This window comes from Protopterus annectens, chromosome 14.part0, assembly GCF_019279795.1.
Source record: "Protopterus annectens isolate FY-2018-M chromosome 14.part0, PAN1.0, whole genome shotgun sequence".
NCBI lineage: Eukaryota > Metazoa > Chordata > Ceratodontiformes > Protopteridae > Protopterus > Protopterus annectens.
The window spans coordinates 1,024,772,715-1,024,793,475 of NC_056748.1; the positions used below are offsets into that span (position 1 = coordinate 1,024,772,715).

General features: G+C 34.1%; 1 protein-coding gene across 1 annotated transcript in view; it reads right to left on the reverse strand.

The window, feature by feature from the left end:
• The window catches only part of HPSE2 (heparanase 2 (inactive)), a 2,291,060-nt gene extending 2,274,087 nt beyond the window's left edge, over positions 1-16,973 (reverse strand). Inside the window, exon 1 of the mRNA XM_044056830.1 lies at positions 16,461-16,973. Coding sequence (XP_043912765.1) covers positions 16,461-16,717 — 257 coding nt within the window. The 5' untranslated portion in view covers positions 16,718-16,973. The remainder of the gene's footprint in view (positions 1-16,460) is intronic.
• Between the last annotated feature and the right edge of the window lie 3,788 nt (positions 16,974-20,761).

Below are 20,761 nucleotides of genomic sequence, written 5' to 3' on the forward strand. Positions count from 1 at the left end.
ATTAACAACACTCATCCCTTACCTTCTTCCTCCTATCTCAACATCCTAAAGATTTTTACAATTAATGCACAAAGTCTAAACAACAAAGTACACCAATTTCAAGCTTGGTTAAGCCATAACCAACCAAATATCTTAGCCATCTCTGAAACCTGGCTCAAGCCCTTTATCTCCGACTCTGAGATTCTGACCCCAGGATTTCATTGTCTCAGAAATGACAGACTAAATAAAAAAGGTGGAGGCACTGCCCTAGTCTATTCCAACCTTCTTACCTTAATTCCCATCCAAATTCCAATTTCTCAATTCCAGAACACTGAACTAACTGCTGGAATTCTAAAACTAAATAAACATAAAAATATCTGCATCATTGCCCTATATATCTCACCTGGTTAACAATATCTCTACACTCGAAAATATTCTCCTAGGGGCCACTACTGAAATTAACTATGAAACTTATATCCTTGGTGATGTGAACATTGACTGGAATAAAATCAATTGCCCCTCTCCTTCCCTATCCATTAACCTCTATAACTTCACTAAAATAATCTTCTCCATCACTCGACCTAACAAAATAAACCCTCCCGGATCCACTATAGATTGGATCCTAGTCTCAGATCCAAATAAAATAACCAATTCTGGCACAATTCCTGATACCTTTAGTGACCACCTCCCAGCCTTCATGCATCGCTCAACTAGTTCCTCCCCACACCAGCATCAGTACATTTAAACTCGTAACCTCAGTAGCTTCAACCCAACTACTTTCTCAAATACTTTCAAACAAATGAACTGGCAAATTCTAAACATCCTTCCTCTTGACAAGGCTATAGAATACTTCAACTCTGTCTTCTTTGATACTTCAAACTCACTAGCCCTACTAAGAAACAAAAGGATAAAAACTAAAACTGCTCCTTGGCTATCCAAAGAGACAAAACTGATTATGCACCACAGAGACAAATTATGTAAGCTTTACCAAAACAATAAACTGGACAATACCTTGCTCCAATATAAACAGCTCCGCAATCATGCAAAACGACTAATCACCAAAGACAAAAAATCCTACTATATAAAATTTCTGTCCAATAACAATAAAAGCCCAAACAATTCTGGAACTCAGTAAACTCACTCCTCAATCCAGGCTCCAGGAATAATCCCTGTCCTGACCCAAGTAAATCTGATCTCGAACTAGGCTCTGAATTTAACTCATTTTTCATAGACACTATTACTACCCTCACCAAGACATTTCCCAATAATAACCCAACTGCTCTACACTCTTCCCCTTCTAACTCACCTCATCTGTTTGAACTCAAACCCATCTCCACTAACTTTATAAAAAAACTTTTGTCCAAACTTAAACCTTGCTCTAACGCTCCTGACAATATTCCCTCTTCCTTCCTAAAATGTGCTGCTGATGGCATAGCACTCCCAATCAGCATCATTATCAACCAATTTATAAAAGAATCATACGTCCCCAAACTCTGGTGCTCAGCTTATATTCTTCCTCTTCATAAAGGAGGCAAAAATAATAGCATCTCAAACTTTCGCCCCATTACTTTGCTCTCACTAATCTCCAAACTCCTAGAAAAATGCATTCACCTCCAACTTATGCCTTTCCTGACCCAAAACAATCTTCTCGCTCCTACCCAGCATGGCTTCCATCCAGGCCATAGCACAATAACCACTCTACTCTCTTTCCTAGAAACTGTCAATCAAGCCTGAGATTCAGGCCACTTAGTTTCTACTGTTTTACTTGAGCTGTCTAAAGCCTTTGATACTGTTTCCCATAAGCACCTTCTCTGTCGTCTCTCAAACCTTAATCTCTTACATAATGCTTTGTCCTGGTTCTCCAGCTATCTATCAGATAGATCACAGGCAGTCAAATGGAAGAACTCCAAATCTTCCTTCCAAACTACCCCAACTGGCATACCACAGGGATCCATCCTTGGGCCAATGCTTTTTAACATCTTCATCAATAACTTTCACACTGCCATTCCTGATGCTAAAATCATTCAATACGCAGATGATTCAACCTTAGTCTGCTCTGCCTCAAACCTCTCTGAATTGCTGACTAAAACCCAAACTGCCTTTTCAACAACTGAAAACTGGATGTGCCAAAACCACCTCTTTCTCAATGCAAATAAATCAAAGATTCTAATATTCCCTCCCACAAAGACCCTCTCCTATGATTAAAAACAACTTCAAAGTCTATAGTCAAACCAACTCACCTATAGAAGTGGTCCCCTCTGCCAAACTACTTGGCATTACTGTAGATGAACACCTCAAGTTTGATATTCATATTCAACAAAATATTAAGAAAACCCACCAAAAGCTAGGTATGCTGTATCGGAATAATCACTTTCTCTCCAACTCTACCAGGCAAACTCTGGCCTCGACTTATCTTCTTCCTTCCTTATTATATGGAGCCCCTCTCCTAACCAACCTGTCCTCCTCTATCACCTCTAAACTAGAAAACTGCTACAACAAAATCTCTAAATTTGCCTCTAAATCTAAAAATACCACCCATCACTGCCTAACTCTACAATCCCTGAAATGGTTTGAACTCCCAAACTACCTAGACTATCTCCAACTCACTACTGCACATAGACTCATATTTCACCCAACAAAATGTCCCGCTCTAATTAACATCCTTCCCTCTTATACACCCAACAGAGCTCTCAGATCTGCAAATCAGAACTTAATTACTATCCATAAACCTAAATGTCCTGCTGGCCAACTTCTCCCATCTTTTTCACTAGGCAAAAATGGAATTCCCTTCCCTCCACACTAAGAACCATACCAAACTCAGAAAAAGTTCAAAACCCAACTATTCAAACACCTGTCCACTAAATGGAAATGTACCTGCCTTTACCCAACCTAATCCAAGGGGGTTCTCGCTCTGGTTCCCAAGCTCTACAACTCTCATAGTTATCTTCCTATGAGCCTATCTAAGATCTCAACAATTTCTATAGCTTCTCTCTAAGCTCTCACCTCCTACAGCTTCCCTCACACAGCCCAGTATTGTAAATAGCATTCTGCTGTTGATGTGTGTATGTAAAGCATATTTACATTTTCTTAAAAGGTTTGTATGTAAACTGTTTCCACACCTAACCCATATCTCTTTTCCTCAAATTAAACTGTGTGATCCCTACCTTCAAGCTTAATTAATTTAACTATGCATGATATTGAATGCATTTATGAGTAACTATTCTACATTATATCTTTAATATTAACTATCATTTGTATCTAAATTGTATAATGCATCTTGGAGCTTTTCTCCCCGGGTCTCCACTGAAAATGGGTCAATTCAGCCCAGTGGACTTCCCCGGTAATCAAATTGCAAATAAAATAAATAAATAAAATAAAGGATATGCAATTGCTTAATTAATACAGGTTGCACCACTAGGTTATTGTATTTACATAATGTTCTAAACAAACTGTCTGTTATATAATGCAAGGCAGCTCAGGCCTAGGAATCATGACACCTTTCCATACTATGCAAAGTTGCTTATGCATCCTCTCAACTGTCCAGATTTTCGCAGAATGTACAGATTTTTTGGCTGATATTTTTGATCTGTTCTTCATAAAATGTATGGTTTTCTGGGAAATCACTGGGATGATCTAAGGATTGAAGTCACTAAATAACGACATACATTTGAGTTTCAAACTTCAAATCCTTCAGAAAAAGTATGTTAAACAAACCCTGTTATTCTAGCAATGTTCTAAGTTTATAAGAGCAATATTTAAAATATGTCCCTATTTTGGGGCCTTTTATCCCCCAGTTTGTCAGACTTTGTCCAGATTTTTTGGACTAAGAGGTTGAGAGGTATGATTTTTGTTTAACACACATGCTTTTCCATGAATTCCAGCTAAGGTGCTACAAGGCTCCTAATTCTGAATGTAACAAGGAATGCTATTAAACAGCAGAATCATGCACTTTCACACATTCAGTATTTAGTTCATATTTAAGAGACAGGGTGGTGCAAGTTTTAATTCATACATATTATGCAACAGAAGAAGATGATGGTGTTGTAGGAGAATAGAATACAGCAGTAATAATCTGAAGTATATTAGTACTACTGAGCATATCATTTGTATGTAACAAAGTCTTCCCATTAACTAAACTCTCCCTCCGAAATGGTTTGTCAGGTGACATTCAAAATGCTCAGAGGCCACTATCTTTAGGACTAGTGTGTGTGTGGGCATCTTACTATCTAACAGTCTGCTTGCTTTTATTTTTAATTTATTTATTTTTGTTTTGTTAACCTAGTAGATAAACTGATTCAAAAACCCTTTTCAGCAATGATGTTTTAGGAACAATTGTTTTGTGTGCATATGTAAGTCAACGCAAAATTAGGCTTAAAAATATAGGTTTGGATTGACTAGTTTTATCAAAATACATAGAAAGCAATAGTGGATATCACCTCAACCATGGACTTTGTACTGCATGAACTGATTACCTGAGCTTGTACTGAATCACATCAAGTATGTTTCACTTCTGATGGGTAGTGTAATGCATTTCCATTACAGTGATGGACTGCGTCATCTACAGGCTGACTTCTATCTTGTACATACAGACTCTCAGGAAAGTCTTCTTCCTTGACAAAAACATGGATTAATCATGTTATGAAAACAAATATATGTGTTTTCATTATTTGGAATTCCTTGGCTGTGTTTGTAATATTTAACCTTCCATTAACTTCATGGATGCTTCCTAACATTATGTATTCTCTGTCTTTGGCACTCTTTTTGGCTACAAATGGGTCTTATACCACTTCACTTAACCAGTTAAACAAATATATAATAAACAAAGGTCGTACAGCAGGATCATTTATATAAGGAGACTTATAAGTCAAAAATGCTTAAACCAATATCTAGAAATCTCTGTAGCAGGCTGAGAGGCATGAGTGGTTGAAAAGTAAAAAGAAGGGCTACCACAGATATTAAAACAGGTAGCAGAATGCCACATTTATTGGATCAGGAAAGTCATAAATTAGACAGAGGTTCCCTGTGATATAGAGACTACTGTAAATATTTTTTTTCCTCCCAACGTGGTGGTACATAAACCCTTGAACTTATTATAAGCAGCATTGATACAGTAGACGCAGACCCCTGAATAGGTGGTTATGAGTGAAGCCCAACACAGAAAAAAAAAAAAAAAAGTGTCGCTCACATGGACATGTGGCCTAATTTCAAGATACTTTCTCCATGAACGTGATATTCCACTGCTTATCCTACACAACCTACCAAATGAAATGTGACATTAGGCTTGGAAGAAGTGGCTGAAATTTCCTAAGTAACATTTATGCATATAAGGGTGATAATAAACACAGCTTCTCAGAAACAGAGCTTTTGTCAGCAGATAAAGAGCATTTGATCCAGCTAATCTGTAGATTTTCCAGCACCTTGGAAATGCTCCAAATCCTATTTCATTAACTTTTTTTTCTTCTATCCTGCATAAGAATTCTCTTATCTCTGTTGTATGCATTCTTGAATTATATCAATATTTCTGATGTCAAAGCTTCAACATAAAGGATGTTGTAATCATGCTCTACCTTTTCAGTGAAAAATTATTTTTGTATTTCTTTCTCAAGCTTTTAAGACGGTTTCTTTAAATTACGTTCCTTTATTTTCACACATCTCTTTTTTAAAAAGCATGACAACCACTCACACTCTGTAGTGTCCTCTGACATACTTAAATGCTTCTATTATATCCCCCACCTGCTTTCTTTAGCAGCATGTATAGAGAGTTATTGCAGCCTTTCCTTATATGGCTCCTGGAGAAGGTCATATATGCATGTGCATTGATCTCCTCTGCATTGTTTCCATTCTGTTTATGTACTGGTAAAAATAAGACTTCCAGTATTTCATGCAATACTTCAGCCAAAAACATTACCAGTCAATACAGAGTGAAATAAATGGGGACTCAAGTTTGTGATGAATTATGCTAAAAACATTCTTTTCGGGATGTCTTTAAAATGCAACAGTTGGATTGTCCATTGCCAACTAAAGCTTATATGAAAGCGTTTTCATAAAAATTCTTTTTTGCCCCATGCATGGGTCTCCCCAGATTATCTGTGGTATGATCCCGGTTATTCTCATTATGAGTAACATATAATTATCAACCGTGGAATGGGTAAGGTCAATTTCTAACCAAATGGAATAGGTTCATTTGAGTAGAAAAAGGGAAACTGGCTAAGCTTAAAATGGCCCTCAAGGGCAGCTAGGCTAGTACTTACCTATGAACCTATTTGGCTTCTGCCACTGTACCTACAGTTGTTGACATTTGTCAGCTTATCACATGTAATACTGAATGGGTACTTATCTAGCCAATTGTTCCTCCTCAGCATTTTATGTATTTTAGAACATTTAAGAGGTATTGGACACAAATTAAACAAATGCAGTTTATAAGAATGCTGAAAAATATCAAGATATTGTGATTAAATTTACTGGTATTAACAAAGTAAGAAACAAAAATACTTACAAATACGGCTGGTAGAAGTAAGGAATATAGATGTATTACTATTCTGAGGCATTATTTTCTTCTAGTATAAATGAATTATTGTAACCTATTTTATAGTTTATAGACATAGTAACTTGTGCTTATGTTGCCTTAATGTATTTATATATATATATATATATATATATATATATATATATATATATATATATATCTGTGTATTTATTATGATATATTCCTTTGGAAGTGTTGTTTCTCTCCATCCCTAACTGGTAGGGTGAAATGTCTTATAACTTCATTACCCCTGTTTAACTGACCTGCTTATTTAACTATAAATAAGTACTGAGGAAGATTAACATATCAAAATTTGTCTACATGTATTTTCAGGGTTCCTATTAAATGATTGAAGATGCATTCTTTTGAATGCGTCTTGATCGAACTTGAAAGCATGAAAAGCTAAATGGCATATAAGTGAATTCTTTCCCCAGAAAGAAATTGCTTGGCCGCTTCCATTACTTTGCCATTTCCGTGACTGTAGTGCAATCTGGGAGTTGGTATATTTAAGTAGGGGGGGTGTGGGGATCACAGCCCCCCACTTTATGTAATGTTTTAAACATTTTTTTTGTGGAACAGAGATTTTTTTCCCTTAGAAAAATATCACTGTTCTAAGCGTTCATGACTGTAAGCTTTCGCTTACATGAGTTTGATAAATCATCGCTCACTTTTTTTAAGCATTCGATGATTTAACATAGACCCGTATTTTCATCACTGTTGAATTAAGCATGAACATTCACGCTGTCACTTATGTTGGTCATTTTTTTTCTTTTGAGTGCTGACATTGTGGATTTAATGCCTTGTTGTGGTCTGCATACAATTTTTGAGCACTGTGAAGGTTTTGTGTGAATTTTGTGTAGAGATTTCCCATTACAAAATACATTTAGCAAGCTAAATGAGCATTTTTTCTGTAAAGAAAGCAAAAAAAGAGATATTTTTCTTATGAAAGGATTGTTGTATCATTTAAATAAATATATAAATGAGAATTAGCTCAGAAAAGATATTCAAAGAAAACAAGAGAACTTAATAAGACTTCATATGAACATCTCTAAGACAGTATAGTATATAAAACATTTCTCTTTAAGACCATGGGCTATGACACAAGGAACTTAGATTCACATTACATCTGTTCTCACTGGTGTAGTTTTATGGCCTTCAGCTAGTGTTCTCCTACTCTTCCCTTCGTAATTGACTGCAGTTTTGCTGGGCATTCCTCATTAATCAAATCAGACGCACAATGAAACATGTTTCTACTTTATTAAACTTTTTCTGACTTGATGCAGTTCAAGTAATTAAAACAAGCAAAACAGCTTTATGAAACTTGGCAATAATTGTGTTTGAAAGGTGCATTTACTGACAATGGTCAGGTTTCCTGTTTAGGATATAGGAAGATATGTGAAATTTGTATTAGAATTGGTTAAGTTGAATATTAAGCACCATGTTTTAAATTATTTTGACTTTTGTTTTGCAGTTGCAGACCATATGCTTGATATCTGCTAATTTGAAATGATGCATCGAACAAAGTGGTAATACTGAGATTCCAAGTGAGGGCAGGTTGGTCAGTGTATTGGAAACAACTGTGATTTATCATACATTGTACACTCTTAGAGTGGATTACTCTTCTAATGTGTTATTCTCTCCTGGTATAAATGTGTCATTATGTTTACACATGTTAAATTGAAAGACAGCAGTTTGTTTTAGTTTTAATTATGGTTGCAAGACTTTGACCAATATCATAGAGCTGTGATTCAGCTCTGATTTATCATAAATTGTATAAATAACACAATCCTTAACATCATGTACACCTATAAATCATTCAACACAGTACACACAGGCTTACATAGATGGAAGAAACTGAGAAATCAGGATACTTAAATTTCCACTTGTACTTTAGTAATATTTTTGTCTATAGCAATGACTGATCAATAATGCTATTGAATAATATTGAAACACTGCTGTCATATAACTTTGTAAATAGTGTTGTAGTATTGAAATTCTTAATAATTATGAATAAAAGCAGTAACAATAGCATTGTATTACACAAGTAAGTTAGTCTTAAGTATTTTTTTATTAATATTTTACTGAAGAAAATGGAAGGAGCTCCATGTATGATTTGACCTCAAACACTCCAAAAGCTAATGGCTAAAACAAAAGGCAAGCAATATAGGTGGCAACAGAAAATAGGTGGCAAATAATACACATGCAGTGAAACACACACTAGAGTGCTAAAGGATACAATACAAGAAGTTGATACAATGGGTCAGAGCAGAGATAGTCACAGGATTGCACAGATGAATACTTGGCTAAGATTAGTAACAAAGGAGTCACTAGAGCTACAACATAAAGCAGGTAAGATACAAGTGGACAGATTTCCTCACTTGTAACATATTTGTTTTTTTGTCTGGTGGAAGTGGGGAACTGGTGAAGACATAAGCCTTCAGCAGTAGCAGATAGGGTACAGATGTGTTTCAAAAGCAAGATGCGGGTATTAAAGGGCAAGTATTACTCTCTTACATTAACTCTATATGACTGCCAAGGGAAATGATAACATTATAAGAAAAATATGCAAGCACCTGCGTCATGAAGGAGCCCATTCACCTCCACCATGCCTGTTACCCTCTTCACCAACAGGCGTAAATCTGGTACTATCAATGTCATTCATCCTTAGGAAAGGAAAATGTAAGGATGGCATTAGGCTAAGCTGGTAGTCACATCAAGACATGGAGAGAAAAGCAGCAGTAAAAAAGGCAAGAAACCAAGGGACAATAAGGTTTGAAGCTAAACTGAAGACAGGCACTATACTCAGAATTATAATACATTTAAAACTAGAACTCTATCTACTTACATAAATGCATTATGCGTTGTACATACACAATGTAGCTACAAATGTAAATGTCTTAAACATATTTTTTTATGATTCTTAGCTGCTGTCATATTTGCTAATATTTTCACTGTATTGCTATATTCTCTCTACATTTGCATTTTTCGGCTTATCGTGAGATATGCAGTAAGGTAATCTATACGCTTTTTCTTTCTTTCTTAAAGCAACATTTCATCTTTATTTTTTCTATACATGCCAAACAAATTTTGATTCCACTTTAGTGGTGAGCTAAAAAAAAAAAAAAACAGCACAACTGGTTTCCTACCTTGAGTAAAGGACAACAATTTGATTTATGTTTTAATCACGATTGCAAGGTTTCGGCCGATATCAGAGAGCTGTGGCTAATACACAGTATTTTTTTTTTTTTTTTGCTTAACACAGGTTAATTCCAATATACATATAGATAACGTCCCAAAAACATCTGCTATTTTGACATTTGATCTGAAATCAAATTAAGCATCTTGCTCATGCCAAGAAATGTAGACCAGAAATTTCTACATTTTAGAACATAAAACTCTAAATTATCACAATGGTTAATCATACTGTGCACAAAAATGCATTTTAGGTGAGTTTTCTTTATTCCATGCTTTACAGTGCTAAAACTACTGAAATGATCACTTTGAAACTCTTCAAATACTCGGTTTCTGCAAAACAGAAAGAATGAATACCATTTTTCAAAAAACTACTATGTCCTTTTATTTTATATACAGATAAATAAAAGGAAGCTTACACAAAAACTGTTACAGTATAACTGCCTTCTAATTACATAAACGGCAGTAACTAAAGGTTGCTTACTAACTAAACTTTAGAAATTTGGCATTTGGGATTAATTGGGGCTACACATTGTTTATCGTTGGTCAAATGAGCTTATATTTCTATACATTATGTCAGCCTGTTAACACTAGATAACCAATTTATTGAAATTTGTCTTCTAAGAATCCATACATGGGCTATCAGCGTAATAACATCAATGTATGTATACAACAGAGAATGTTCATTTATATCCCTTCCGATCCTTTTTTTTTTTCCTGCAGCTTTAATATCTACTTTTATAATTGTACATAATATGCCTAGTAGACATGGCAGGTCATGCCCTTGATAAAAATTAATTTATGCACAAAAATATAACTTAACATGCACACAGGCATACACACCCACATAAACACAAGCATACATTGTCAGGAAGATGTAAATATGCATAATCAAAGATAAACATTTTCTTCTTATTAAAAGCCATTACTTTAGACTAAGTGTTCCCATTTATTTATCTAATACTAAAAAAAGTGATCTAGCATTAAATAGAGTAACAGAAATGAGATTAATGAGATTTAACTGAAACTGGTGTAGTTTTATTTTTCATCTATGGTTCACATATTATTTGGCTAGAAGTCATATTTAACCATTCCACCGCTTGCACAATTATAACTGAAAAAAACATTTCTACTATGCCTTCCTTCATTAAATAACAATATAACCTGGCACAATCTCATTTACAGAAAATTTCATTATCAAAGAATATTTTACTTTTCTTTAGCTGTCTTGCAGTGGCTAGAGTTGCATGCTATTTCAATGAACAAGCAAATGTACTTACATGTGTAAACATAATGACACAAAAAATGAAGAGCTATCTTGTATTATATCATCAAATATTGAAATTAGGAAGATCAGGCACACACACCCATAATATATATATATATATATATATATATATATATATATATATATATATATATATATATATATATATATTTAAGGAGTATACCTCATCAGATATCTGATACATGCAAATATTCATCTAAAATACTTTCAACAAATATTTATATTTATAATAAAGATTAGACAACAGTAATTGTTACACTGTGGGATTAAAAAATAATCACATTCTACCGTATGTGTGCATGTGAATGTATGTATATCAACAAAGAATGTATGTACAGCTTTCTCCATTTAAATTGTATCATGGCTATGAATATATCAAGTAAATATTAATTTACTTTCAAAACAGCATGTGTAATACACGTTCACGGTACTCTACCTAATGATTTGAAAATCCAGTAGTTTCTGCAAACAAAAGTATTCAGGTTGGTATGGCTTTAAATGCTTCATAACCAAATACAAATATGAAGAGAAAGAAATTGCAAAGTATACAGTTTAAATATTTAGAGACTGATTCTGAAATTAACTGCAATATGCAGATACACCAAACTAAAATATAAAGAAACTGTGACAGTACTAAATTATTTTACCAAAAACATTAAACACTGAACATTTTAATATAGATTGTAACAGCTGTTGTTGCAAAATGATTTATAATTGTATAAAAAATCAGTTATTAATCAACTTTTTAATGTCATGAAATTAGCAAAGCAAAGTGCATGCTAATTTTGATTTATACAAAATCATCTAACAAAAATCATAAGATGTAACTTAATATTAAAAAGGTAAAATAAGACTAAACAGAGAAAACTGACTAGTGCAGTATTTCATGTAATAAATAGCTTGAACAACTGGTATTTACATGGCTTTCAACTTTGCCTTTGCCAGTGTGTAAGTGCATAGTTATTATTTTAGGTCACTGATGTATTTAATGGAGACTTTCTATATATGTGTCTGTGTGTGTGTATATATATATATATATATATATATATATATATATATATATGTGTGTGTGTGTGTGTGTGTGTGTGTGTGTGTATATATATATATATATATATATATATATATATATATATATATATATATATATATATATATATATATATATATATATATATATATATATATATATATATGCAAAAATATTACAATTTTGAGTAATCTTTGTAGATGGCCAATAGTGTCTATAGCTGAGATGTGTAACTTCCAATAACTAACAGATTATTAGCACAGCAAGTACAGCAACATTTAAATAATAGTATTTTTTTTATTTTAGTATTGATTTTATTTGATTGATTTATTTTTGCATTTAAGTTTCTACAAGTAGTTCTATAAGTACTCATCTTAGAAAAAACTGCATATGACTTGTGTAGGTCTGCTGTACAAACTACTATGTGCTGTGCTTCAAATTTATTACATTTTAGTACTGACTATAGGTAGACTGGGCAGCAAAACAGCAGTCTTAACGCACACTTTTAATGCTTCAATATCAAAAAAACTGAAACATGAGAATAATGTAATATTTGTTACAGTACACAGCATAGCTCTGCTAATAAAAAAATAAGTATATGAAAATTTGTCTAACCAGTTATATTATGTATTTTCTTACAAATTACACAACTTTTCAGAAAATAGAAAAATTAAACTATGCACTTTTGTTCTTAGGCATATGCATAACAACATTTATTTTCTAACAAGAATACAACATCCTTTCTGCTTGCAGTTCTAACAGTTAATAGGAGCTACTTACACTTTTATATTAAACAAACTAGAAAGTAAAATCCTATTTCAGCATTACATCTAGTATTAATTTATAGGTGTATCCTTATTTGGAGATAATTATTTATATTAATAGGTTTCCAAACAAAAGGTTACATTTTATATCAAATATTGAACTATGAAGCCATAATAGGGCACTAGTAATTTTTTTGTCTGCCTTGTTGTTCATTCATTTATTTTTGGAGGATTGGAGATACATGACATATTTAAGAAAAAACAAATTAGTTAATGGAATGTTTGATTTCTAAGGAATCCAACTAAAAGTTAGATCAGCGTGGTATGGCATAAATAAATTATATATATAATCAATTGATATAGATATATTAATATTCATATGCAAAAATATAAACATTTTAAAGCAAATGGTGTCCTACAAAATAAGTAAAGTTTGAACACATCTGACTACATGCATCATAAAAGAGATAGAATGGTGTTTTCTAAGTGGCTGCTTAATCTATTTTTTCATATTACTTATAAATGCAAATTTGTATGCATACATTCATTCACCTAACTGTAATCTGTGAGGGTTTTTTCAACACCTGGATCAGTTTAAAGCCAATTATTAGATCAGTTTAAATGGGACATGACAGCAAGACAAGCTATAAATTTTGTTCAGAAGAAAGATATTAAAGTGAGATTAGTTTTGGGGGGTTTGCAACATGTAATACATTTTAAGGTTTACTCAGAAGATAGACATTAAATTGAAATTAGTTCTGGGTATCTGTAACATGTAATACATTTTGTTAATAACAGCAAATGGACAAATATTCTGAGTACACAATAAACTATTTAGTGGAAATGAAGCAAAGTGGGTAATTGTGTAATGTTTGTGTATGATCTGTGACAGTTTATTCTGAATCGTTGCTTTGTATCATACTTGAGTTTTAAATATCTCTAACTAATAAATGTATAGCTGGCTGTTACGTTAAACTATAGGATAACAACTGTACAGCTAAGCAAGAATGAATGCTTAATTGTATCTTTGACAGTTACAGTTTGATTTAAATGATTAAATTTAGTGGAAATAAGTCCCGACTCTATAAGTCTTTGCCCTGTACAGTAAGTATACAGGTATTTAAAAATGTTGACACTAACTTAATGATATTGCAAAGGCACTATTTTATAACATACACAGTAAAATAAAAAATAACAAACTAATGTTAATTCTGGGAAGGTATAACAATAACATTTTCAGCAACTAAATGGCAGTTCTCTTCCTGAATGTCACCAACCTAAGCAAGGGAATTTATAGTCATTTTCCTATGAACAGAACTATAAGTTCAATACGTAGAAATTAAGAGAAATTTGTTTATTATAACAGTTTTTACTTTTGGAATGAGCACAAATCTTTTTTTCCTGAATTCTACAACATAAACACATTAGCAGTTCTAAATCTGAAGCATTATCTAATCCTTTATTTTCCAGGCAGGGCACTGACCAATTAAAGAGCTCACTCAAAGCCAAAAATGACAGATAATCTCATATTGAACATTCTTTGAAATTAAAGACAGGTAGAGAGAGTATGGAGCAAATACATGAAAGAGCAGGGCAGGTCTCTAAAGAGAAGGTAACTGCCTTTAAAAATCTCTCCTGACAAACTGCAGACCTTTGCCAGGATTTGTAAACTGGTAAGGCAGCTGCTACAACTAATGAATGAGCCTATGTTCTAGTATGAATGTTAATTGCAGTGCTTTCATTTTTCGGTAAACCAGAGAAAGTAACAGACAGACCAGGAAAAGCCTTAGTTTGTATGTGTACTTTTTTCAAAGTACAAAGCATTTTATAAATTTCTCAGAAAGATAAGCTTGTGCAGTACCATATGAAGCAGCTAAGATTTTTAGACTATGCATCCTGAAATATATAGCTAGGTAAGTAAGTGTATGCTTTCTCAATGGATCTGACATGCAGTAAAGAGATTTTGTTTAAATCCTGTCTTATGAAGCTAGACTTCATTACCTCCAATTTACACTTGTCTGTCATGTTTTATAAAGGTACAGCATGATATTATATGCAATAGAATTAGTTAAGGCCAATGCTGTAATCTCATGTTTCTACAAAGAACAAGATAATACTTGAAAGAAACTTTTGCACAATTTCAGGCTATCACACACATGCACTTCTAAGTTCAAATAGGACAAAATATTTGAACACACTAGTTTTTGGCAGGCTTAAGTTAATGCCATGAAGTAAACAGAGGATAAAAGTATGACTAAACAACATGATGCACACAAATGACACTTCAAGTTGTAAAACAAATAATAACCCAAACTCATTTTTTCCTTAGTTTCCTCACTATGGATAACAGTACAACCTCATGGGTATTACAAGCCTGGGCTCTATTTATCATTCTTACAGACATATTTTAAGGTCTGGATGTCAACTGAAACTGAACTGGATGCACAAGTTACTGTCCTCAGAGGTTCTCTGTGGGACATCTTTTGCAACTTTGAAATTAGCTACACACTTGTTTCTGTGTTTCAGACCATTTAGAGTTGGGTGCAAGTTCCTAAGCTCTAAAGAGCTCAAAATGGGGAAATACATCTGTTCCTAAGAAACTGCAAGGTATAAATGGAGAATGTGTCAAACGAAGAAAAAGCAGCATCTGTGTTTCACTTGTTAAGACTTCATATAAATTGACTACACACTTTGAAGCATCGGATTTTATAGTGTTGATTCCAGAATAAAACTGGCTCCAGACAGGGGAAAAGCTACACAATCGGAAAGGGATGGTGTTGTGCCATATGTAACTCTTCAAATGTGGATTTACTCCTCAACTGAGGATACATTAAAATGCACAGATTATTTTGAACTTTTAACAATATACATGTTATTAAATTTGGGACTGAGTAAAGGTTCAGTGAACTGCAGACTATGGACCCAGCCATAGTATATTCAGCTAAAAGCATATTTTCTTCAGGAACATTTTTCTGCAAAGAAGCCCCCTACAGACTGCTTTTCCATTTGCATTCATTTCTGAGTAAAGGCAGTATTTTGAAAGTCATACAAGTGTCTTATTTTACATCTCTTTAGTAAAAGCTGCCATGAAAAGAAGCAAAGACTCTCGGACCTCTTTATACCCTTGCAAATGGTCCTGTTACTTTCCTGCATAACACTGTTTGCACTAGTATACGGCAGAGAACTGATGTAGCTGGAAATGAAAATGCACAAGGCAGCTTTCCAGAGCCTAGTACTGCTAAGGCTGACTGCAAGAATTTAAAAAAAAAAAAATCCCAAGTTCAGCATGCTAAGCGAATATTTATGCCTCAGCTCACAACAAAGAAAGGAAAGCCTTTCTAATTTAGAAATATTATCATATGGTTTTGAAAGATTTTTTTTTACATTAGTTGCATAAAGCAGGAAAACTTTTGTCAATCAGAAGTGACCAGTCTTTGAACCATTCTCTGCATTATAACCATGTGGAACAGCCTTTTTAAATTAGAATAGCTGAATCTGAGCCGGGAGAAAGTGAACTTTAAAGCAAACTTTTATTTTAAGATTTAATGCCCAGAGCTGGATTCTGCAGAGATAAAAGAAGCATGTGCATACACAATCTGCGTGTATGTGTGCGCGTGCATGTGTGTCTGTGTGTGTTTACGTGAATACATGTGCTTTGGGGGAGACTGTGGTTCAAAGTCCTACCTTAAAAAGTCAAGCCAACCATCATGTATAATGGAGGGGTCCAGCTGGATGGAAAGAAAGTTCTCACTGACTGTCCGAACACGGCTCCTGGTATTCACATCCAGCAATATAAGAGTTTGGTCCTTAATTCTCTCTTGACCTTTCACTCCACGACCTTGTACAGTAGCAGTAGATCCAGCAATATGGAGCAAAAAGGCAGGAAGAAGAGACAGCAGCAGTGAACCTCCAAAGAGGAAGCCATTATTAAGAGACATCATTTCAGCCAAACCCAGCTAAAGGAACTTGGAATTACAGTCTGTTCATGCAACAATTGCTCGTCAGAGCCCCTACTCGCAGGTCTAACTGTCCTTATCTGAACAAGGGAAAGAGGCAGTGTGTCTATACTTTTCTATGTTTTGGTACTTTTACAGGCAACTTCACGCCCATAGACAGCCTTCTCGAGAACTTGGGCCAAAAGCCCTTATTTAACAGCACCGCCCCTTTAAGAACTACAGACTGCAACCATTTAACATCATAAAGGTGAGTCAATGCATCTCATTTAACCCTTTTCTAGGCAGAAATATAAATTAAGTTGTGGTAAGAAAAAAAAAAAAGTGGGCGTACCTCAGAGTTAAGTGTAACATCAAGGAACAGTCTGTGTCGAGACCATTCCCTGGATAAACTGATAACTTCTAAAAGTAAAGTTTCTGTTTCTCTTTTTTGAAATGGGCACCATTAGCTTAAAATAAAAGATAACTCAAGCAGATACAAGGACTAGCAAACAGGCAATAAACTGATTAAGAGAAAGAGATATGAACATACAGATAGACAGATGAGAACAACAGGGTATGAAACAGGCTGCAGTGCATACAAAAAAAAGCTGCAAAACACAATGTGCTGTCACTAGATCTAAAATATCACACATGCACTTGTGTTTTTATGTGAATAAGAGTGTGTGTGTGTGTGTGTGTGTGTGTGTGTGTGTGTGTGTGTGTGTGTCTGTGTGTGTGTGCGCGCGCGCGTGTTCATGCATACGGATATTGAACTAGATGAATAATTTAGGCAATATTTGGACACATTTATGAATCTCGGTAGATAAAATCTTCTTAATATGCGACTCAGAAGTTTATGAGCTTAAAAACTGATTAAGAAATAAGATTCTGCTTACTGACGAACAATGTTAAGTCTAAAAGTTATGCATCTGAATGTCCAGGAGAGGGCAGCATCTTTAGCATCCTTAGTGCCCAGTGTCCAGCTCCCTCCCCTGTATGGAATATTTACTGTTTCTCTGTGTATACCAAAGTGTACCCCTCACCCTGAGAAAGCTTTTATTTTATTACACCCAGCTAATCTGAGACATGTAGGCTAGTCTACTGTAAAGCTGATAGAGAGGCAGTCATTCGCTCTTATCAAGAACTGTGTGGGTTCTGCATTTAAAGGTAATAAGGATTCCTTTCCTTTGGTATGGTCATACAGAAAAGTCATGAAGACCACCTGTGAATACAAACTACAGGACTGTCATAGAGATAGACATATCAGTTGTCTCAGGTATGTGCTTTTAAGTAAAAGAGGAATATTTGTGACTTGGATATACTGTGTCTCCTCTGCTTGTCAGTCAGAATCAGCTGCTACCTCAGACAAAGGTTACCATTTTATTCCGTCTCTACAGGCTGCATGTTTTTTGAATGTGAGTACCTACTTGGGTTTTAATGATAAAGCACAATGTTAAATGTTTCTTATTACCACAGTAGTTGTTTTTGTGTAATATCACTTATGCATGAAATATTAATGCGGTATATATTTAACTGTAAAGATCACAAGCAATATAAATGACATTGCTAGCTGTGCCATCTAACCACCTATTTACATTATAACCTACATGTAAGTTCCTAAAGTATGCTGCAGAGCTTGTCTCATCCTGTTTACAGATCTGTCCTCACTTGAGAGACCACCACTGATTACCCCATTATTGAGGCATCATTACAATATGTTTCCAGCTGCCTGATTCAGACTGGATAAGCCCTTTCACATTTTCCATGGAACATTTTTTTTAATTATTGTGTTAAGTGGACACGATCACTATGCTTAAATGCCTCTATATTTCTCCAGGATTGACCTGTGAACACTGTTTTGTTAAGTAATGTTTAGGTAATATATAATACAAACTGGCTGCCACAAAATGTAAAAGCTTACCTAAGTATCTGCAGGGGTTTTCTTTTGGGAAAAGGAAGAGTTTTTTTCCCTACTGGTTCTGTTTTGAAATATTAACAAAGCAGTCCCCCACTCACAGCACATCACCCGAAATACAAAGATATGATTTCCATCCTGGGTTGTTAGCCTTCCTTGCCTGAAATCTTTCTTATGAGTTCTTAGGTAAAAAGCATTGCATATATCCAGCTCACATGTTTCAGTCACATTCCTGTATTCCAAGCTTGACTTGCAGTTTCAGGTTGTTTATAGGGGGAGTAGTGGTACTGTTATTGCATAGCTCAATAAATAACCAAAGTGTTCCAAGTAAGTTTATAATTATATTTAATCCAGTTATGAGTGTGCGGACTGAAGACTTACACCTGGCACTAAAATGATGGAAAGACACATGTATTCTCATTCAGTATGCCAAAATGATTAGACTTATAATAAAAAATAAATAAATAAAACATGAATGTCTTACTAAAATAGTTTCTCCGAGTGCACAAAATTTCAAGGAAAGCAAGTTGGCAAGAAAAATAACATTTCAAAAATGTTACTGGTATACTTTTCTAACACTAGTATATAGAGATGCTGCCTATAAAACTGGGATTCAGGACTACAGCCTTATATACTTCCCTTACAATCTGGAAGTATGTTATATGCATACTGATAAACACTACTGAGTTATAAACTCGACATATGGTTTCTGGTCTCATAGCCACTATATTTATACTGTGTAACAGTCAACGGGCCACTCGACTTCCAGGAGAAAATCTCAGGTACACTTTACCTTTCCTAGTCAAAGAACGTAAAATATACATAAACATATATATGTATCAGAAGGGAATTAAATACAATGCAAAGGAATTAAATAGTTGTCTCACAACTGTCAGTGTTTCAAGAGTTTTCACCAAAAACAGAAAAAAAATGAATGGATGACTACTGAAAAGTTGTTATTGTAAAAGATTTTAGACATGTTTAGCTATAAAAGAAACAAAAACTGACCTAGCTTGTTAATATTTTTAATAATCCAAAAAAATCACAAGATTCCTATCATTTCTACTTTGACATCACCACTGTTTTTAAGATTATGTTTCATTAAAAACAAAAAATAGTTGCATGAGATGTTATCACTAGAGAAATAAAAGGTACTTCATGATAGGAAGGGAAATATGACACATTATTTCAGGAAATGAATGACAATGTAGTTTTCCATATGACATTGAATATAATACTGTGCCTCATACTGATCTATAAGGGAAACAATTGTTTTCTTTAACCAGCTAAGGCAAGCAGAGAGACTTTTTATCACAGCACTTAACCTTTAAATGCAAGGCCACTCATTTCTTGAGAAGTTTCTCTTCTTTACTACTAGTGTGATAAAATTGACTTTCTCAGAGGCACAGAATATCAAAATGGAGCTGATAAGAACCAAACCCAAAATGTCTATTAATTGCCATAAGAATAATTAGCCTTTTAAGATTATAATTTGTGAAGATCATGGGTGGCTACAAACCAAGATTAATTGAAATTGCAGTGGACTAAGCAAATTTCCTGAAATTTTAATACAGAGACAGACAAAGGGAAAGAAACAGCATGAAGATGAGAAACAGTAGCCAAGAAAGCAGGAATGAGTTTTAAGGACAGAAAGACAAACTGAAAAGCAGGCATGACAAATAGGGTGGATAATCATGTAGAAGGAGACAGGAAACAAATAGATGCAAACATGATATGTCATGAAGTATGAAAAACAATCTAGGAGATCAAAGCTGCTGTATTATAGTATTAATATAAACTGACATCTTATATAAACACTGGCTATGTTTTGTATATTTTGACATGCTAATAGCATTATTTAAATTTTGCAGAGGAAGCATATAAGAGTATAAAAAACAGAATAGAGGACATGGAGGCAGCATTGTGGGTGAAAAAATGAAATGGGGGCAAAATGCTAAACATGTGAAAACAAAAAAAAAGCAAGCACAGAACACAAACTAATGTCACATTACGAATGCATTGCAAGATATTGTATTTATAGTAATAGATGTTACTGCTTATGACTAATTGTTTACATTAAATATATTTTTATAAACTGAATTGATAGTTTAGTTTTAAATAACCGTGGAACAAAG